Below are 23,515 nucleotides of genomic sequence, written 5' to 3'. Positions count from 1 at the left end.
CAGCCCCCAGACCAATTTACACTGATTTCAAAGGGGCCTATAGCCACACATCAGGCCAAGATAATAATAAACACAGCATTTATTATGCATCATCTATCTAGTAAACTATTCCAAGGAGCAGATGAATTGATTCATGTCAAATCTGGTGGATTTTATCATGCTCTACCAAAATATGGTCATGAACTTGTTAAAAATACACATTGATAACGTCACCCTTCGGTAATCTATTGCGTTAACTTCTCTAAGATAATTTTGTATAGAATTTCTTTATAATTTTCTTCCAATAAAATTTCAAAATACGGTAGTCAAAGTGACAAATCAACTTATCAGCAAGTTCAACATAATTAGGAAAAAACGAAGTACTGCAAACACTATTCAAATATATATTTTTTTAATGACATAGCTCATCACAAATAGAATATAACTTTTTCAACAAAGCACATATATGTCTGAATTTGAATAATGATTTTGAGTTAGAAAAAATTGTGTCAAAATTGACAATCAAACCAAATCAGACAATATATCAGATGAATGTGTCACAAAGTAAATGCCCGGCAATATGAGAAACTATTGCAATAAGTATGTGGTGCATATATCTGTTAGTGTCAGGATATCTCCCATTCCTATAATGGAACCTCATTCAGAATATGAAAAATTCTTTCTCTTGATGCTCATGATGCAATCATTATTGTAAACCGTTAGGTTAGACAGAATTCAGATTTTTAGCTATAAATTGGTCGCTTAATTGAGCACTGTGATAATGATAACTACAGTCATAAGCATCCATACAAGTAACTCTATATGGACACTTAAATTAACACTGTAGGCAATGGAAAAAAAACTTATTGCGTAACATTAAAGTTATGCTTATGAAACAAATTTTTCAGGTTCTCCTCTTGAAAAATGATTGTATACACTGATAGCATGTAGGGTACCATAGCTCAGATTTTACCAAATCTCCACAAAGTTACTCAAAGTCTTTAAAACAACATTGTCAAAATATAATGTAATTACAAGTATTTACAATTTCTGAAATAATTGAACACATTTTCTACGACTATCTGCAGGGAATAATTTCGCAATATGTTCCTTTATGTCTTTAGAGAGACTACATGTTTTTTACACAAAAAAGGCAATAATTTTTGTGTTGCAGATTTTTACTTAGGAATGTACAAAACTTAGTTGAAAACTTTTCTCTTGTAACCAAAAATGCTAAAGTGCAAATCATATATTGTAATTATTCCCTGATCTGAATACAAGTAGTAGAAAATGTGTTTCCAGGTTTAATAATGTAAACCTATCTGGAATACAGAATAAGTTCAAAAGTTTTTAAACGTTGTATTCACATATTGTTCTGTGTTAGAGAAAACATATTATCTTCATTCAAAACTAATAACCTTACTTAAATTATGGATTGGAATGATATATACTTTAAGAAATATAAGGTACACTGTATAATCACAAACAAAAACCACAAATGGATAGATGTGTTTTTTTTTCTGTTGGTCTCAATTGATTATAACATAATGATATAACTCAAAGCAATAATGTAAAAGTAGGAATTTCATAGTAAGTACCTTTTCCTTGTCCTTTAATGATGGCAAATTTCAATGATAAAAAAGTTTACAGATTGTATATAAACTTGTACATGAAATAAATAAAATCCATTTTGTGCAAGTGCCATTCTGTGCAGAAAAGTAACTCAATGCAAATAAATAATGTATAGAATCACTGGTGCTGTGTACCAAAGTCGTGCTTAACAAAATTAACAGTATGCCGGAAGGTTTAACAATCAGAGGATTGATTGTGTATTGAGGCTCTATACACCTGCATGCATCAAGATCTCATGGATTTTCAACTAGCAAAGGGAAAGTTCCCCTTGACAATAGAGGTGGTTTCAGACCGCCTCGAAGTTCGTCAGTTCCAGGTATTTTCTGATCAGGAAATTTACCCCGATCAGAAAATACCAGGTAATATTGGCAATGTGAAAGCAAATTACTTGTAATCTCCCCGAAAGAAAATACCCACTAAATAGTAGGTACTTGTCAAAATTAGGAGAACTTTCGCGGGGATTTTTCCAAGGTCGCAGGTATTTTGGCAATGTGAAAGCAATTTACGGGAACTTTTAGCCCAGCATGTAGTTAAGCGCGGGCGCCGTGAATGACTGCTGAGCTTATCAGACCATAATGCGCATGCTCGTAACTTCAGGAACTTATCCCGAAGGGGCGGTGTGAATGCAGGAATAATTAATGGGTATTTTTTAGCCTACAAAAGTTCTCGTAATTTAACAGGGATTCTTATGATCAAGGAATAAATGGAAGATTGGATTATTTTTCTCATAGGAGGGGGTATGAAATGATGATACATTATACTGCACAAATGAAATATGTTTTTTTTTTGTTCGTTGAAAAATGGCATTTTAGATAAATCTACATCACACAACATAATTATGGAGAAGCTGCTCATTTGTAGTGTAAAAACACACACACAAAGAGAGATCAACTGATGGACAGTGGAACTGAATTCTCCGGCAATAAAAAGTAAGCTGATGTCTTAAACTCCTCTATAATACTGACATTATTGTGCAAAATGAAATACAAGATCAAATCTGGATCTGAATGTGAATTCTGATAGATGCAATCTTCCTCATAACTGCACAACAGAATTAATAAACATGAATATTTATTCCTCAGTGGTTCATGCATTGATTGACTCTGCACATAACTTAGATTTTGCTGATCGTGCGCATTGAAAATGTGGTCAGCGTATTCCCTATGACGTTTTATACAGGGAAAATCTAAACTGCTCAATCCAAATTTACAAATTATTGCTCTTTTGTGATATTTTCTCTTATTCTTCGTTTTGTGTAAAAAGAGATATCAATGTCAAGAAACTGTTTTGGTCTTTCCTACCATAGAGCTATAGCTCCATGTTCCTACCATGTATTTTTCTGGCAATGAAATCTTGAAATGTTGGGGACAAAAATATGGTAATAATAGAAAGCTTTGAAGTCAGTCGATTTTCTCTGAAATGGGTTTGGACTGTCGTACATGTGATACATTGTTTTTGGATGAACACTGATAAATTACCTCTCGGACAACTTTTCCCAAATGACCTTTCTTTTTTTTCTATTGGATAGGTAATCATTAAATTCTTATTTACGTAAGCTTGTCTGGTATACCAGTCTGTGACATTCAACTCTAATAAAGAAACCACTACATAGACCAGGTGACATAATTTACAAGTGGGGAAGCTACTATTCCGCTTTAAACTAATAACTTAACATTTGACCCTTTGCTAAATATTATAAGTGAACACTTTTTAAATGGGATGACTAGCATATCATGGTCATCTCAGCAATTAAAAAAGTACTATTCAGGTTTACAGTCAATAGGGCCGTCTGCACCAGCCCGAGTTTTCAAATTAGTGCGCTATTTCTGATCCAGCAAATTATCCCTATCTGAACAATCTAGAGATTATTTGTAATGGAGACGCAATTATCGCGCTAGTTTGTAGGATCAATCTCGAGATTGCAATCCCAAGTCAACTTGGGATTATTTGCAAAATAGCACGCTATTTTACAAATTATCCCGCTAATTCGCAGGTGCAGACACACTTGGGATTATTTATTCACGGCGTCAGACCCTAATGCATCGGTGCCTCACTCGAGCAGGAATCGCCCTTCTTGTGATGGTGGAGACAGGGTTTCTTGAATCTCGAGATTAATCACAAAGAGGGCCGATCGGGCTAAAATCTCGAGATTGAGCAAACTCGGGTTGGTGCAGTCCCGCCTTCATCCGGTCATTGCATAAAGTGTAATGGCTTATATCATTTTGGGAAAAAAACTGAATTCATTCTCTTTGCGGCATTCTCCTATTAGTGTCCTGCAATATGCAAGCAGAAATATAACACTACAAAGTATTATGGAATTATGACAGGGTGCTATCAAAACCAAAGGAAAGATGGAGTGAGTATAAAGGAATACATCACTCAGGTTGAAACTCTACATCATTATGCAAAACAAAACAAAAAAACAGCAAAGGAGTGTACGAGTTAGAAAGGTGCAAAATATATTCAAGTAAAGAAACAAGATACATATCAAATGTTAAAGATCAAGTTCACCCCCAAAACAAGTAGATTTGAATACAAAGAGAAAGAACAATAAAATTGTCAGCGTTGAGCTAGTATGGTTTTTCTCTTTTTATTCAAATTAATTTTTAATTGGGTAGACTTGCCCTGTTATCTAAATTATAATCTAACAGGTCAAATATGCCTTGTAAACCCACTCTCATTCTTGTTTTAATCTAACACTGTAGTCTAATTTCAATGTGAATAAATCTTTCTTCCCAATTTTATTTTGACCATATTGAAGACAATTTCTTACTTTCAAAAAGAAAATGAAATATCAGTAAATTTCAATATCAAGTACACCCAGATATATTTGAATATATGAAGAAGCCTTATAAGTTTTGAATTGGGTGCATAATTCTTCAATGACTGAATATTAAGATCCACATTAAAAAGAGAGGTTTGATGTGAGTCACCTCAAACACTTCATTTTATTTTCAGAATGTTGAATAAACATTTTTCAATCAGAATGGTAATTCTTTTGAACTGGCATTCAAATGTTGGGTGCTGAATATCATCATGGAGGTCCATGATATCATGGAGGGAAAAACATCCACTCTGATTCAATTTTGGATGAAACCAAAGCACTTAATTATAATAACAGAGTTTGCATGGTAGACTGTTTTGTCAAGAAGAACAATCTAAGGTTATTATAGGTTGCATTAAAACTGCATATTTTGGTCTGTATAATTTGCCTGTGCAGTATTCACAGAGCAGCGAAATCTGACATTTATCCCATAGGCTTTGAGACAAAACTTGCTATTCAATATGTTGCTGTACTGCATATTCTATTGCACATACATGTATGCAAGTGCGTAAATTATACAACACGCACAATATTTAATGTAAAGCAATGCCCAGCACAGACTATAGTGATACTACATGATGTCATAAAGAGCTGCATGTTAGGAAGTGAGGCCATGTCAATTGTATTCACCATGTTGCTACTGATCTGTGACCAAATTTACCACACTCTGTATTCAGTGATTCTGTATTAAACCATTAAATCAAGGAGTTACCAACACACTCCTTGATTAAACTCAGAGGAATAAAGTGAATTAGCACAGCAAACAATACCTCTCTTCCTTCTGCTTCTTTTTCTTATTCTTTGATCTTTCATGAGTGCACAATGACAAAAAAAAGGAAATCTTTCACTATTAATAAGTGTTTTCCAAACAAGATAATATTGCAAGACTTACAGAAATAAAATCCTCAATTTCTTGTTTATAACAAAGTGGTATAATACAAACTTAAATCATCTATTTCTTTTCTATTGTTTCGTTTTGTATTTCAAACATGTTATTATGTATATATTTTAAAAACATTTTAGGTAATTTTATTACCTTTGGAAATATCCGTGAAAGGCCTTTGTCGATTCCCACCACATTATGATTTCGAACTGAATATGTTTCATTTTAATGTTTTTTTATTGTCTATCTGCATATGAATTTGTACTTGTCTTTTTAATCAGATGTGGAAATAAATTTGAATTGAATTGCATCTTTGAAATGATTTAGAAAACAAGAGTAAAATAGCACACGAATGCAGCAAGTATTGAAGATAAACTTGAATGATTTCATTCTTTACATCAGATGAAAGTACAGCTAAAATATAGAACAGCTCCATTTCTTGATAAAAATGAATCATCTTTGAATTATCATATTCACAAGTTACACTACTTGGTTATGAACACATCCTTTAAAGCCATTTTCATTATAACAATTCTTCACTTCAAGCTTCATTTCATTTAATAATGATCTGATGAATAAATCATGAAGAAAACTCATTTGATTGGAGTTTACAATAAAGGAAAAAAGATAATAAAAATACCTCTTCATCTCCTCCCACCATTCTCTAAATGAATGCATTAAAAATAAAAACACACAATAATAAAAATTTAAATTTGTATCTAAATTGTTATACGTCAGCAATGGTAATCAATTTTATTTTCCAAACTAATATAAAAACAAAATTTAAGTTTTATTAATCTCACCTTCATTAACTTGACCTTTGGGAATTTATAATTTCAATTATATTTCTGTAGAAATTTTGATTGGAATAACCAATCATGCCAATTAAATTCAGGCCTAAAGTAGTGAGTCGAAGTACAAGAATTTGCATAATTAATGCAATATTCACTGTGCCCCCAAACTTGAAATAATTTCAACCTCACTTTGAGGATATAGTATGTGGGATTTTAATTATTAGTATACCAAAACCTTTACAAAAATACTATCTTGTTCACTTAACAAGTGAAGTAAACATACAACAAGAACAGAGGTTTTCACTGACACAAACTAAAAGGAAATCACACATTATAAGCCTCAAAAGAATTTACCTTAGTGTTTCCAACAATTCATATTCCGGAGTATCACCTGCTTGTAGAAACCAACTGTTTTATATAAATTCTAAAATATTTGCATCTGTTTCTTTCACTTGTTACCCTCCAATCCAATTCAATCCAATCCCAGATTTTGGAGAACACCAATATCTGGTTGCTATCTAAGTCGCTGATGAGACTTAAACAAAAACACCCAAAATTTGTTTTCTTATTCATTCTATTAAACCCAAATGAAAATTACAATGATGAGTAATATACAATCTAAACAACATAGAAATCTATTGTTCAAACTTTTTCCAAACTTTTTTTCAGAATTTTTCAAGTGAAAGGATAATACAACAAAACTAATAAATTTAGACTCTTTTCAGAGAATTATTGATTTCTTTTTATTTTAATTTCATAGGAGCAATCTCTCATACCTGGCAGCTTTGAAGTCCGATGATGAACCACCCTCACTATGTGTGTCAAAACCATGCAACGAAAAATCATCAAAACGTGAGAAAATCTAAACACAATACTTCTGCTGTCCAGGAGAAAAGAGATTCCCGGTTGAAGAAATTTTTCAAATTAAAAAATGATGTACGATCTCTGCAATGGCTTTAATTCACTCAAATAAACTCATTAAAAAAAAAATCACATTGAAATCAATCACTAAACATATGAACAACATTTACGATTTTAATTTTAACTGAATACATTGTAAAGTGTTTGACCTTTTATTTTTTGTCTGTATCTTGTTGGAATTTCATTTTTTCATAATCTATCTAATTCTTATCTGTATATGAATTCTAAAATGATACATGTCAATTGAATCATGGAGTCATATATGGACAAGATATTTTTTTCCTTAAAATCAACTTATTGAGGATGATCAGGGATGAGAATAATAATGAACATAATTAGAATTGATGATTGTGATGGTAGTGAAGGCAAACAAGAATGGCAGTCATGAAGTGAATGGATGTAACAAGGGAGGGATAGATAGTAGCCGTAGCAGCAGCAGTGGTAGTTCCATCTGGTATCAATAGCAATAGAAAAGTGTGAGAAGTCACCAGGGGCAGTATTCTGAAAACCGTGTTAGCACAAAAAAGATGTAGCCCAAGTGGTAACAATTTGCAGTGCGCAACTCCATATACGCGGTGTTAGGAAGATAACACAAAATTTGGTATTCTAAAAATGGTGTTTGCTAAAATTTGGTTCAAAGATAACACAAACATTTAACACTGCGTTAAGGAGAGGTTAAGTTGGGGATGACGATGGCTGCACTTTTTTTAGCAGACGCAAACATCAATAAGAGCTTCAAATGCATCTTTAATTTGGATTAATTAAAATCATCATATGCTCATGAGTTATTGATTTGTAACTTTTTGCCATAATATCGTTTAAAAAAAGACAAAAAGGAGAGGAAGAAAATTAAAAACGTCTGAAAAAATTGGACAAACAGCAATTAAAAAAATGGATTTAGGGATTGGGGAACTCTTCTATAATATTCAAAAAAAAAATTCCTTTTTCAATGGTTATATTTCCAATGATTACGATTTTAAACTCTGAATGCTTCTAGGTTATCCTTAATCTACCTATCCCACCAGTCAATCTATATGTTTCGGATGGGGAGCTCGGGCAAAAAGTGAAGAAAAAAAAATCTTTTGGGGGGGCTGATCGCTCTACGCATCAAATTATAATAAAGAATTTTGCATGCGGAGCACATTGAAAAACTACAATTTTGTATGTTTGATATTTCTATGTCATGTTAATTTTTCTTTAAGTGCTTTTCTTACTTTTTAAATTTTGCACTGCATATTTATTTGTTCAAGTTCTCAAAATTATTGGGGGCATGTAGATAAATTACACTTGCCCTCATATTTTAGGGGTGATAGTCCCCTGCCCCCTCCACAATGGATTGAGGCCTCTGTCTCCTGTTATAATTTTGTACCCATGCTGTCTGAAATAATACATTCATAATTGCCACAATCACCCCTCCCAACATCTCTTTCCTGCTCTAACTTTTATTTAGCTGTATGCACTTACAAAATGATGTCACAATGCAGGCTCCGTGTCATCGCGCACACACTCCTTTTTTCCTTGAAGATTTTGCGTGATCTTTTCTTTAACAGCGCATTTGATTGGATTAAATAGATGTAGAGTGGGAGGAGCTGAAGATAACACAAAATGAGATAACATGCAGATAACCACTTTTCAGAATACCGATTTGGGGGTATGTTAGGGGCGTGTTAAATCAGAGAGATAACACGATATTTAACACCAAAGTTAACACGATTTTCAGAATACCGCCCCGGTGGTAATAGTAGTTGAGATATTTAATGCCTAACTTGCATAGTTAAGATTATGTTAATTGGAAAGTCTTAAAATCATCGTGGCAAGTGAATGATGATGAAAATGATGCTGAGACAGAAGAAGGTGGTGGTGAAAATGATGGTCATGATGATGATGATGCTGGAGTTGATGACGATGATTATAATGTTTGAATCTTCTCTGCTGTGCACAAAAATTCACTCCAATTGGCACACACACAACACAAAAACTCTCAGTGCTCACAATGACTATGACATACCAAATGGTTAGGAAAATGTATCTCGGACAACAACAGCAGTTTATAGCTGCACATATTACATTTGTGCTTTGTCTTCTTAAAGTATAAGTTTGATTTTAAAATTTTGTGTTGACCAGAAATTTGCATAACAAGTTTATCAATATTCCATGTTTTTTACATCAGCGATTAATATTTAATAAAATGACTGGACACAGATGCCCTAAATTTAGTTTCACTTGGAGAAAATACACACAGTCTTTAACATACAAACTCGGTGTCTTTACTACGTAACTACACATCAAGAATGATTAAATGATCTATCAAATATCTATGGAAACTAAAACATAATACACTGTGACCTTTGACTTAATAAATGAAACTTTGAACTTGACCTGTATTTTGAAGTGATGTACATGCTGTACATACAAACAAGTATCTAAAAATTCATCCGCATTATTTCAAGGAAATGAACACAAGAAACTTTGACCAAAAAAAATAAAAATCTGGGTAGGCTTTTGGAGCTCACTGGCAAAAATGTACTACAATGTATTACAGTTTACATGTAATTTTACAGGACATTATTGGGCTCTTATTCTTTTTGTTTTCCAGGGCTCTTTAAGGCATTTTTGGGGAGAAATTAATCACAACTCCTTGTGTAATTTTCTTTGGGAATCAATTTGGGGATGAACAGCTGGGTGAAATGTAGAATGCACCTTCTAGACTACATGTGCACGGAAAATAAACATAAAAACAAGAATGATTTTATTTTTGTGATTGGGACGTTAAACACACATCACTGCAATGGTTTACCTCCTTCTTAATTCTTCATCTGAAAAATCCCTGTTAAGTTTTGAAAGTAAAACAGTCATCAATAACCACTTCCTATTTTAATAGACAATAAGCCACAAGATTGTTAACAGTCAATCCTTTGAATAATGTTGTGATATGTTGTGTATACTGTACAAAGTATATAGTCCTGAATAATGAGTAGAAGCATTAGGGGTTGTTGCAAGAAGATTGCAATCAATTACAAATTTCTAATACAATTTTAGAAATATATACATTTCAGATGCACAGTAGCAAATCTGTTAACACTCCAAAGATCACCAATCAACTAAAAATTCATGATTTATTGTAAGACATACATGTATGATTGATTTTCAGACCGAAATTTGACTTGCGTTTGATTGCAAGTTTTGCACCAACCCAATAGACTTGTGGCTGCAGCATCAATCCACATGCTCAAAGTACACTGAATGACCCATAGCTCATAAGTTATATCAAAACAGTAAAACAAACATGATAAGATATGAATAATATGATTCATTTGTTTCATTCCTAAAAAAAAGTATTACATGACTGTTGTCATCACACCTGAATTTTCTTCATTTGATAACTCAGTTGATCTACAATACGTGTAGGCACATTGATTGCACCCGGCATTGCTTCTGACAAAACAATGTCATGATATAAAACTATTAAACTCATTTATTTCTTTAATGACAATTTTGATCTACATGATCATATATCAAGTCATATTAAGTTTCAATTGCATAGAGGTTTCAAAATTGTACATCCTTTATATTGTTTCCTGAACAATTATCAGGCCATGTGTCTTGAACTCACTCCACAAATGAAAAGGTGGTTTTGTTAAGCTTTTTCAATTTTGATTCGGTTTAACATAACGATATCTCAGTTGAACGGAGAGATGTTGTCATGAAATTTGTATCATTTTAAAGCTAACTATATACAGGGTATCATCTATCATGTCTGAAAAAAATTAGTGCAGTAGCACGTATTTGTGACACCGCAACTGATAAAATGAAAAAGAAAGGGTGGTTGATGAAGGGAAAGCAGTTCAAAAAGTCCATGGGAGAGTTACGTTTCATATTTCAAACATGAATAACGGATCAGTGAGTGCCCACCTATTGTTCCCGCGTTCGTGCGTACGGTCCTGGGGATTGGTATAAATAGAGTACGTTATCAGATAATTTTCGTCACTTGATAAAGAGTTGCAGCGGCACTCGAAAGCTCGTGAACACTTTTTGCGTGAGTGATCACGAATTTCCTAGAAAGCTAGTGAACACTTTTTGCGAGAGTGATCACGAATTTCCTTGTTGACCATAGTAGATTGCGAGACAAATGAATACCCTCTAGCGATTATGAATAACTTTGGTATACAGGGGGCCAGAGACTTAATTTTGGTCTCATTTAAAAGCTTGAGGTGAGCAGTTTAATAATCCAACAGCCTTCATAATTTACTCCAATTTATTAATTGTAATTCACATTATTTAAGAAAACCCTAAAATTCCTTACATAAAAACACTAAAAATTTTTGCATGGGAACAATTTATGATGTGATTTTCCAGCCGAATATAGATGCATTGTTATGAAATTGGTATCATTTGAAAGCCGAGTATTAGGGGTAATAGTATAAATTCATATGCACATCAAAAGTGTCACACTTTGCTTGATAAAATGAATAAAACAAGGAGTTGAAGGGTGGTGGAAGCCGTTCACATTACATGCGACTCTATGGGATTGTTGTAATATCAAACATGTGTAACTTTGGTTTTAAAGAGGCTAGACTTTTATTTTGGTCTCATCTTAAAGCTAAATATAACAGGTATAATAATACACCTACATACACATTATATAATTTTCATAATATTACTTAATTATGATTTAGTAGAAATTTAAGGTAAAAACTGTTTTAAAATGTCGGTTTTGGATATTTGAAATTAACATAAATTTGCATATCAAAATTACCTCAATGAAATTATTGAATTCCATTATAAAGTTATATACCTTTTGAAAGGGAATTTCATAAGCAATACAAATCTGATAAGTAATTAATGGTATGGACAAAGAGAGAGAGAGAAAAATAAAACATGGATGTTGGAAATAAAGTATACTGGGGGTCCTAAAAACTGAAATGTCACTCATAGAATGTGAGCAGTTTACCCTGTACCTCATTTTTAATGTCATTTATGGAATCCTCATGAAATTTCCATTCAGAAAAAGTACACTTTGTATAGATAAGATGAATATTTCAGTTATGACCAATTCCATTGCACTATCATTAAATTTGGGCGACGTTACACAAATGGGGCGAGTTCAAGACGCATGGCCATTTATTTCTTAATTCCAAAATGGGCTTACAACCCAGGAAGCAGATTATATGACGCACCTTGACATGAAGTCATCCTCAGAACCAAGATCCTCCCTAGATTAAGGTAGCATGAGTGATGCAAACAGAGATATTAGTCATTAGCCCGGCACACAATTCAAGATCCTTTGCAATCCGTTTCAAAGAAATTGTCAAAGCATTTGATGTGTCCATTCTAACATATAGGCCCAAATTCACAAAGGTGGTTTTAAAACCATCAGTTGAACCATAGACCTACTACTCTGATGGTTTATGCAGATTTCCTGTGCAATGTAGATTACGCTTATTTACTGCGTATATTACGAAATTCCATTGCTGATGCACGCTTTTTTCACAGTGCACAAAATTGATGCGTGTTGTCGTGGTTATCCAAGCTATTTTATTCATGAGTCCACTGTTTTGAATTAATGAGTCCACTCTTCAAACAGCAGACTCATGAAAAAATAGCGTACTTAACCATGGCAAAACTAAGGCGTCAATTTGGCGCACTGTGATGTGACAAAAGTGCACATCAGCATTGGAAATTTTTGTAATATACGCAGTAAATAAGCGTAATTTATTCAGGTAATCTGCATAAACCATGGATTCAACCAATGGTTTTAAAAACCACCTTTGGGAATTCGGGCCATAGAGTCTTAACAATAAAAGTTCTTTGTAATGGTATAAATATTTAATCAAAATTATAGTCTATTGCAAGCCTTTTAGTAGATACCGGTATACAGTGCGTCCCACAAAAAACGAAACCGAGATTTAGCGATGATTTATCATAACTTAATCATAAATACAATAGACTAATAACCTATCAATGTAAAGCTTAGAATCTCCTCTTTCATCTGATATTACTTAGATTATTCCTCATTCACGCATGAGTGAGCAAAAACAATTTGAAGAAAGGTTACCAAAAACTCATTTGGCGGGGGGTATCTGAATTTCAAAAAGAAAATCACATGCCTAAAAAGTTCAATATCTGCCCTTTTATTTGATGCATTAATCACAAAAAACGGTCAAGAAGTAAGAAAGTTATGGTCCCTCGAAACAATGCTTGTATTTCCATAATTTCATTAAATAAACGTGTTTTCACCGGTTTCCCACAGAAGCTATCGCATGGTTAACAAAAGACTTAATGCATGGCTGATCGTCAACAAAACGGAGTGTCGAGTGAGTTTGAACGCTAGCCTGTAAAACCTCTTCATTTTATGAAATTAATGAAATGCAAGCCTTATTTCAAATAACCAGAACTTTGTTATTTCTTGACCATTTTCTAAAATTGAGGTATCAAATTTAAGAGCAGATATTGAACTTTTTAAAAATGTGGTTTTCTTTTTGAAACCCAGATACAGCCCGCCAAATGAATTTTTGGTATCCCCTCTTCAAATTGTTTTTGCTCACTCATGCGTGAATGAGAAATAATCTAAGTAATTTCAGATGAAAGAGGAGATTCTAAGCTTTACAATGGTAGGTCATTTGTCTATTGTATTTGTGATTAAGTTATGATAAATCATCGATAAATCTCGGTTTCGTTTTTTGTGGGACGCACTGTATAAGCAATTTCAATTCCAAATCATAATGATGCCATCAAAGGCTGTGACTTGAAGTAGATTTGGACTTTAGTCCAAACACAATGCTTGCAGCAAAGCAGAATTATAATCATAGTATTCCTAGCATAATGCAAAACTTCAAATGAAATAATTTTACTATTTGTAACTTTCATAATTAATGCAAAATGCAATTGTTTAAAAAACCGCATCATAGTCAAAATGTGTAGTGGCTTTATTGATGATTCACTCCTCTGAAGAATGAGTGTAGTTTATAGTCAACGTGCAACAATGACATTAAACCTTCTGTGACAAGATGATCCTATGCAATACTGTGTGTGACATCACTGCAAAATCCATTCAATGAATAATAATAATATTTCGCTTACAGATATATTTTTACCCCGGTCATCGGATCCTGACATGCCCTCACACAATGAAATACCTTGTCTACTCACTTGGGAGCATTCCAACAAGAGTTTTGAAACTCGATTGCTAGGCATACTACATATGCTTACCCATTCGACCCAAGTACCTATTCGAATGAATACTGGCACCCAGATCCATTTCATTTTGGACTTGATCATGACACAATCAAATTTCACGACACAATCCAAAGTTCAAAGCATTATGAATTTTCCAGTAGAGCTTTCTTGACACATTCTAATCATGGGACAATTAATCTTTTAATTAAAACAAGTGGAACGCCTCTGGCAGTCTCACCTGCATTACGCAATTCGATATAGCAGCATTGCTTCCTTTGAAAAACAGCTAATGAATAATTATTCACAGAAGAAACATTAATAAGATATTAAAATATGTCCATTGACCCAAAATGACCTTTGACCATGATCATGTTACCTAAGGATTGTTCAAAACTATTATTCATACTTGATTACCCTTATGTCGATGTTTCATGAGCAAGTATCATAAACTTCCTAAGTTATGATGCCAATTCCACACATACTCCCAACACAGACAGAGTACATTGACCTTTAAATGACCTTTGACCTTGGACATGTTCCTTAAACACACACAGGGTATTCAAGGATACACTGCTGCTCTTATGTCCAAGTTTCATGAAATAAATCCATAGACACTTAAAGTTATGATGACAATTCTACAAATACCCCCAACATTACCAAAGTTTGTTGACCCTAAATGACCTTTGACCTTAGTCATCTGACCTGAAATTAGCACAGGATGTTCAAGGATACTTGATTGCTCTTATGTCCAAGCTTCATGACCTAGATCCATAAAATATCAAAGTTATGATGTTAATTCCTCAAATACCCCCATATGGCCAAAGTTCATTGACCCTTAGTGACCTTTGACCTTGGTCATGTGACCTGAAACTCGCACATTATATTCAGGGATACATGGTTGCTCTTATGTCCAAGTTTCTAGATCCATAAACTTTTAAAGTTATGATGACAATTCCTCAAATAACCCCAACATGGCCAAAGTTTGTTGACCCTAAGTGACCTTTGACCTTAATCATGTGATGCAAAACTCAAGCAGGATATTCAGTGATACACTATTACCCTTATGTCTAAGTTTTATGAACTAGGTCCATATACTTTTGAAGTTATGACATTTCAAAAACTTAACCTTGGTTAAGATTTCGATATTGATTCCCCCAACATGGTCTAAGTTCATTGACCCTAAATGACATTTGACCTTGATCATGTGACCTGAAACTCAGGCAGGATGTTCAGTAATACTTCATGACCCTTATGTTTAAGTTTCATGAACTAGGTCCATAAAATTTCTAAGTTATGATGACATTTCAAAAACTTAACCTTGGTTAAGATTTCAATGTTGACGATGCCGCCGTCGGAAAAGCGGCGCCTCTAGTCTCGCTCTGCTATGCAGGCGAGACAAAAATGATATGATCAGACATATGTAGCTGGAACCTAAAAATTGGGATATACAATATACGGTTCCTATTTTACATATCAATAGTCATAATTAAATTATTGTTTACTTCAAGATACCTCACTCATTAATCTGATGTAGAATGAGCATGGTGGGGTCTATATCAGCCAGTAAGGGTTAACATACCCTACACAGTTTGGTAAAGTAAAATCATATTATAGTCAATATCTAGAATCATAATGTGCCACACAAGTAAATACACAAACTCACTCACTTACATGTACCGTTTTAATGAATCAGATGCCCAAAATTAAGAGAAATTAAACTCAACAGAACTTCATAATTCATATTTCTAACTTGCTCACTTTTATCTTTTTGCATTATTTTAAAGATATTACAGATAGGGGGGGGGGGGTTCACAAAGATTTAAGTATGACTTAGAGTCGCACTTAAATATCGAGTTGCGTATGGTATGAAAGGCTTGATCGCATTGGTCAGATCGTGTCATGAGGACACACACTACTGCTTATCTATCAATAAGATCGCACGCTGCATATCATGTATGCGTCAGCATTTAAGTGCGACTTAAGTCATACTTTAATCTTTGTGAAACACCCCCTGATTATGTAATTGTGCATATTGTTAAAAAAAAAGGATAAACACCATTCGAAAGAGAAAAAGATGATCAATCAAAAACAACCTGTGCATGGATGATAGATGCCTTTTGTAATGCAAACTTGGCTAAATAATCAAAATTTCAAAAATTACTCAACTGCCCCATAATCTTTGTCATATTGGCTAGAAGAAGAGATGTTAACCTTCAACCAAGGAGTTGATCTTAACTCCCTGCTTCAATAACAAACAAGTGGAGTGCCTCTGGCAGTCTCGCCTGCATTATGCGATTCAATATAGCAGCAATCTTGACCATAGAATAATTATTATTCCCCCCAAACACCAATCTATGATAATAAAATACTATGTTCATTGACCCTAAAAACCATTTGACCTTGAGCATGTGACCAAAGACTTGTGCAAGAAGATCAGTGATAATTGATTACCCCATGTCCACATTTCATGAACTACTGGTATATCCATAAACTTTCCCTGACCCTATGCTGTCGTAGGACATTGAAAAGATGTGGTATGGGGCCAGAATGATCTACGCATTTTGTCACCATTTAAGAATTGTGCAGGCCCCAAAAAATAGGCACTGCAGAATCGTCTATGGAAAGCAGATCATAATCAGATATAAAACAAGAGTGTTGCTGGGGCAAGCACATAATACACCCACCTTAAACGGGAAAATGGAGTTATTTGTCAAGCAAGAAAAGTGGAAGGTGGCGACATGACTTTTGACCTCAAAATCAATAGGTTAACTGGGATACATGCTTGTATCATTTACAGCAAATTATATGAGCCTAGGTTAAGTTAAACTGAAGTTATCGTGTTTACAAGGAAAAGTTAACGGACGGACGGACAGACAGACGGAGCGTGATACCATAATACGTCCCGTCTAGGATGGGCGTATAATAAAAAATAAATAAATGAAACTTACAAAAAAATGTATTGCCTTTTTCATAGCAAAAAAAAGGAAGAAAAATGAAAAGAAAAAGGAACGATCGCCATTTCTGTAGAAGTGATGAATGCATTAAAAAGTGAATCACAGCACTGCAAAACATGGTGATAGACCAACAGAATACCTTCCAATTAATGAACCTCCAGCAGATCCACTTTAGGAGTAGCATGGCATAAAGATAGAGGTTCATTTAATGATAATAATACATGTAGCATTAAAGTATGTCATCTACCTAGTTACCTATTCAGGCGCAGGGGAAATTACAGAGGAGATTATATGATAAGAATAAATGTCATAAGATTGAATTTGAATGACTCTATAGACTTGGCATTGTGTATAAATAGGGACAGTGATTTTCCGTTTCTAAAAATTGCCTTTTCCGTTTCAGAAAATCTCAAATTCCGTTTCAGCATGTCTGAAAACGGAAATTCCGTTTCCCCATAGACTTTGTGTACATGAAAAAGTGACAATTCCGTTTACATAGGAAACCAATACGCAATGAGTAGCGATGTCAAAATTCTAGCGCTGGTCAAAATTTGCATCTACCAATGTACTAACATCGTTTTAAAATCCATTTTTAATCGAAGAGATTCGAGCTCAAAAACTATTTAGAGAAACATAACCAACATGAATACATTCTCACCTTTCATATTATTAGCATTATTTTTTGGTTAAATGGGATTTTATCACTGAATTGGGGACTTTTCGGACATCATTTTGAACAGTCGACGACTTCCGCCTATCCGCCATTTTGGATTTGTTGAATCACCGTGATCATTATATTATGACCGAACGCAGAGGGCAGCAACACACGGCCGTATTCTGCCTTATATGCGGACGTGAGTGTAAACTAATTTAGATACGATCGAGTGATGGAGGGGCTCGAGTGTAGTTACGATGTGTTGATTGTCATGATTGTTGTTGCAAAGTGAGATCGTGTTTTTTCAGTTGATATTCGTATTTTATTGAGGATTTGGGATTAATTTCTGTTGCTATTTTGTGCATTTTGAGAAAAAACACGTTTTCCGTGATATTCCGTTTGAAAAGCCACTTTCCGTTTCAAAAGGCCGATTCCGTGAATTCCGTCCGTTTTCCGCGATCGCGGAAAATCACTGTCCCTATATAAAGAGTGCAATCCACAGAGTGGGGGCACCATTAGTAAAGTCTTTTCACCAATGAGCACTTGACACTACAAGGTGTCAACAACCAGATTCCTGAAGATCTGTGATTTGTAGTGGGAACATATTCCCAAATCAGATTATTTAAATAATAAGGAGCACAACCATAAAGAATTGTCCAAATGAGGAACAAAATCTTGAATTTTATTTGCTTCACCACAGGCAACTAGATCTTTAAGAACACATGTTATAATAACAATAATCATGAATTTGTAGAGCACAGCTTGTATATGAATATATGCAGCTGCGCTTGTTAAGAGCTCTTTTTACTGTATGTAGTACAATACTTTTTGCCGCTTCCTGTAAAATTCCTGAAACACAATACCACATCATAATAATTCAGATTGTTACAAACCTGCCAACATTATTTTGAAACAGGGACGATTATAATTTGATTTTCTTTTAATATGAACAACGCTTAAAATTTTCTACACAACCTTATGGATCAACTTTCACACAAAGGGTCATGGGTGAAATTTCATGTTTTCCCCACCAAAAATAGGGACTTTCCTTCTTTAGGGACAGTTGGCAAGTATGATGCTATACATTCATGTTTTTAACACAAAACTAGTATTAAACATGAGGAAGAGATGCACCAACCTTCTTATCTTGGGTAGAACCAGGACAGTATTCTTCTTGTCATCTTCTTTCTTTCGTTGTTCTTTCGCAGCGGCCATCTTTAGTTTCTCAAGATGGCGTTCTACTTCCATCTCTACAAAGTAATTGATAGCTTCAGTTGGCTGGATGTTATCAAGAGCTGACATATCAGGCGGTACGTTGAATGTCACTGTATCGTAAAAGAGACAAATAAAGTTAGGAGTCTTCAAGATTTTTTGCTCCAGGCAATTCAAATGTAAATTTTTTTTAGAACACCTGGGGACATTTCATCAACGTTTTTTGTCCGACAAGTTGTCGAATCTGAAAAATGTCCATGATATTGAATGACTAATAAGTGTGGTTCCTATGGTAACTGTCGGATAAAACAAATGTTGTCTGACAAGGCATTTCATGAAATGTTCTCTAGAACCAAATTTAGACTTACATATTTCCCCAGAGATTACCTTGAAATGTTTTTTTTTTGTAGGTAGGATTCTTGATACAGTCAGTCATCTTGACTCATATTCATGAGGTCACTGGATGAAGACCACATCAAGACACTAAGGGACTTCTGAACCCTTAAAATGTAAATGATATTCTCAATAATCAGGGGAAATTCCCCTGCTATTAGTTTTTACAAACAGCTATACAAGGATCATCATTATTCAGGGGTATGAATGACCACAAATTAAAATAGCTCAAATTTCAAAAGCATCCATACATTTATAAAGACAAAGTACACAAAAAGCTGTAAATACTAATAGCGCAAATTGGGTATAAAGTTGAACACTCAAAGCCCTGCTAATTATTGATCTAACCTGTAAGTGATTTCTGTGGAGGTGGTTGAGGTTTAGGTCCTGGTTCACCTTTACTAGATACTGATTTAATACTCTTAGAATCTGATCCACCTGTTTCTGATAGCTTGTCTGAATCTTGAGATCCTTGCTCTGTAGATACAGGAGCCTGCCAAATAAACAATTCAATATTTAGAAACTGATATCCAGACATCTATCAATGAGGGTCTAATAATAATGATCTATAAATGCTTATTTTTGTAAATTCTGAGAGTGAAAAAGTTAATGATAGGTCTATAGAGTACCAAACCAATGATGTCAATTTTTTTTTCTTGCAGCTAATGCAGTACACATAACTGTCAGGCAGGAATCACCTGAGATTTTGAAGCCGATCAGTCCCTTAAATTGATGAGGTAACAATGACTATAGTCAAGAGGTACACTCAAAGGGGAAGTTCACCCTGAAAAAAGGTTTATTGAAATAATAGCAGAAAAATGATATAAAACATTGGCGAAGGTTTGAGGAAAATCCATCAAAGAAGAAAAAAGTTATTAGAATTTTAATCATTCAACTTGTGACGTCATAACATATGGGGCAGCTGCTTGTTTATGACGTCACAAATCAGAAATTTTAATTCTTATAGCTTTCTTAATCTTTGACGGATTTTCCTGAAACCTTCACAAATATTTTCTGATATTTTTTTCATTTTTACAACAAACTTCCTCTTCAATTTAACCCTATCTAGGCCGGGGGGGGGGCCTCGGAGGCCCCCCTCAACAATTCGCGCAACATTTTCGCTGCGCGAAATTCTTTGACCATGCCGCTCGCTGACTTTTTACTTTCAAGTCTTGCGCATCTTTTGAGACCAAATTTGCAACAACCTAGTACGCGGTTCCGAAATTATGCAACATTTTGTAAGTGCATGTCAGACCAAAACTTGCTCAAAAACGTGATCTTGTGTACAAAGTCAATGCAAATTGTGTTTTCAACCCATAATCATAATTGTATGATTATTTTTAGTTTTGCTGGTCTAAATGGATTTATTTTATGCTGTTTATGATCTCAAAAAAGTCCCAAACAAAGTTCATTGAAAAAACAATAAAAAACAAAAGGTAAAAAAAAATGAAGAAATACATAAAAAATTGCAAAAAACAATATAATACATAAGAAATTGTTCTGATATCGCAATTTTTTTCATGTTCATTTGCTGAGAATACCACAAAGAGTTTCTACACCAAAAATTAGAGCATTTGGAGCTTTATATTTAGGAGATTAGAGGAAAAAGTATGATTTTGTATACTAATTATGCATAAATTAGCATAATTAATAAATAACGATTTGCATGAAATAAATTAATACAGAATTTTGTAGATTATGTTCCAGGCAAGCTGCGTGCCAATTTTCGGCGCGATCGACGGCCAAGATCTCAAAGGGGGGCCTGGGAGGCCCCCCCTGGCCATATGATCTCCAAAAATACCCCGGCCTAGATAGGGTTAACATTGTAGCCTATAAAAGGAAAATAATCACTTTCTTACTTATTGCAAAGCATGTGATACATATGAAAATTTTTTTTCAGAGTTTCCTCCTGAAACATTATTACATGCACCGACAACATGTAGGGCTCAGTTTTGCAAACCTCTCCAAAATTACTCAATCCCTTTGAGATTTGTGTGGAGTGCTTGAATAAAGCAATATAAAGAGACTCACGTCAACAGGTTGTTTGAGAGTTCTCTTAGTAGGGGATGCCTTGGTACCTCCAATGCTTCTCTTTCTAGCAATCTTCCCTGTTAATTTGCCTTTCTGTAGCTGTTCAATTGACCTTTTCAGATGACCCTGTTAAGTAGATACATAGATAAATATAAATGGTCATGTGCAGTCAAACGCTGAATTACTGTACATTAATTTTGTACAAAGTAAAATTTCAATATATATACACAAGCAGATAATATGAAAATAGATTGAGTAGAAGAAATTAACCAGTTGTCTCACGATGTAGCAAACGTAGTGCGAAAGCGACGTTTCGTCTGCAAGCTGCTAGACTTCGTCAGGCAATGAGCAAAGACGCTGCTGCGCACGGGTTATATAGCGTCGGGAGCTATTGTCTGGCTCCACTCGGGCGTGAGCCGCGCTGTGATTGGCCGAAGCCGCTGGCCAATCAGGGTCCGCGCTGGTGCTTGGTGCCCGTTGGAGCGTGCACCGTGCGCTGTGATTGGCCGATGTGGCCGGCCAATCAGCATCTGCGCTGGTGTCAGGCACCTGCTGGTGCGGGCGCCGTGCGCTCTGAACGGTGGATGCAGTATGCCGTCGGATGGCCGGTAACCATGCATCAGGGATCTCAATGCCGCTGTCCCTATTGATATTGCTCGGGTGCAAACGGATCTGAATCGCTTCCTTAACGCGCCGCGTATACCAATGCTTATCATAAGCAACACAGCTGACCTCATCCCAGTTAGGTGGATGATCGGAGTCCCAAGCATGTTCTGCAACAGCAGAGCTATCAGTGCGCCTAAGCCGAACATCACGGCGATGTTCCTTCATGCGTTATGCATATGAAAATATATCATCAATACGTACATGTCATTTAGGGGGAAAGGAATTAAGAGACAGAATGCTACACAAAACAGGTAGGAATGTCAGAAAGAATAGACGGACATTAGAAAACTAAAGTTATAATAGCATTTTAATATAATGAGCATTTTAAACAAAAATGTGATTAGGTCATATTGATTGAATAACATTGATATTCAAGTAATTACTTTAATATTTTTGGGAAGAGTGGGTTAAATAGAATGGAACTTGTCTAAGAAAACCCACACATCTAAGACTATTGAAAAGGAAGAATGGAAAGAAGCTAACTTGTCTTTTGTACCAATGATCGCCAATGATAAAATAATGAAGGCTCAGTTATGGTGCCAATGCAACAAATACCCACACACTGCCTAAGTTCATTGACCTTAAATGACCTTTGATCTTGGTCATGTGACCTGAAATGCACACAGGATATTCAGAGATACATGGTTACTCTTATGTCCAACTTTTATGAACTAGATCTATAAACTTTTTTAAAGTTATGATGACAATTCCACAAATACCCCCCCATTACCAATGACCTTTGACCTTAGTCATGTGACCTGAAACTTGCGCAGGATGTTCAGGGATACACTATTACCCTTATGTTAAAGTTTCATGAACTAGGTCCATATACTTCCGAAGTAATGAAAAAATTTCAAAAACTTAACCTTGGTTAAGATTTTGATATTGATTCTCCCAACATGGTCTAAGTTCATTGACCTTAAATGACCTTTGACCTTGGTCATGTAACCTGAAACTCAGGCAGGATGTTCAGTAATACTTGATTGCCTTAACTCCAAGTCTCATGAACTAGGTCCATATCATTTCTAAGTTATGATATTTCAAAAACTTAACCTTGGTTAAGATTTTAATGTTGACGACGCCGTCACCGTCGGAAAAGCGGCGCCTATAGTCTCGTTCTGCTATGCAGGCAAGACAAAAATTAGGAAAAAACAAGGTTTTAAGCTTGGGGTTCACTCATGCAATGTGAGATGTTCAATCTCAGTGTTCCGAGCAGTCTGTAAAAAAAAATGATATAAGAATCTCTTGTACCTTTTCTTACACAACTTTACAACGTCAATTTTTGATAGTATGAAGAAAAAGAAATAATTTTTAAGATAAGCTAATTTTATCATTTATACTTTTTGAAGACCAAATTATTATTTTTTTATATTATAGATAACCTTCAATTGCAAC

At 34.7% G+C, this 23,515-nt stretch overlaps 1 protein-coding gene across 20 annotated transcripts in view; it reads right to left on the bottom strand.

Moving 5' to 3' along the window:
• Positions 1 to 2,402: 2,402 nt before the first annotated feature.
• Positions 2,403 to 23,515, bottom strand: part of LOC129253713 (WD repeat-containing protein 97-like) — a 66,787-nt gene continuing 45,674 nt past the window's right edge. For 7 of the 20 annotated variants that reach the window (XM_054892133.2, XM_064095544.1, XM_064095541.1 and 4 more), the window contains 8 exons: positions 21,455 to 21,580; positions 19,772 to 19,916; positions 18,957 to 19,143; positions 17,303 to 17,332; positions 12,211 to 12,246; positions 9,831 to 9,860; positions 5,959 to 5,982; positions 2,403 to 5,241 (listed from right to left, as the gene is read on the bottom strand). In XM_054892133.2, coding sequence (XP_054748108.2) covers positions 5,187 to 5,241; positions 5,959 to 5,982; positions 9,831 to 9,860; positions 12,211 to 12,246; positions 17,303 to 17,332; positions 18,957 to 19,143; positions 19,772 to 19,916; positions 21,455 to 21,580 — 633 coding nt within the window. In that variant the 3' untranslated portion in view covers positions 2,403 to 5,186. Of the gene's footprint in view, positions 5,242 to 5,958; positions 5,983 to 6,888; positions 6,925 to 9,830; positions 9,861 to 12,210; positions 12,247 to 17,302; positions 17,333 to 18,956; positions 19,144 to 19,771; positions 19,917 to 21,454; positions 21,581 to 23,515 lie in introns of all 20 variants that reach the window. The other 13 variants (XM_054892134.2, XM_064095545.1, XM_064095543.1 and 10 more) reach the window with 4 other exon arrangements.

Source organism: Lytechinus pictus, chromosome 2 (genome assembly GCF_037042905.1).
Source record: "Lytechinus pictus isolate F3 Inbred chromosome 2, Lp3.0, whole genome shotgun sequence".
In the NCBI taxonomy this organism is placed as follows: domain Eukaryota; kingdom Metazoa; phylum Echinodermata; class Echinoidea; order Temnopleuroida; family Toxopneustidae; genus Lytechinus; species Lytechinus pictus.
This window is presented reverse-complemented; position numbering and strand designations above follow the sequence as displayed.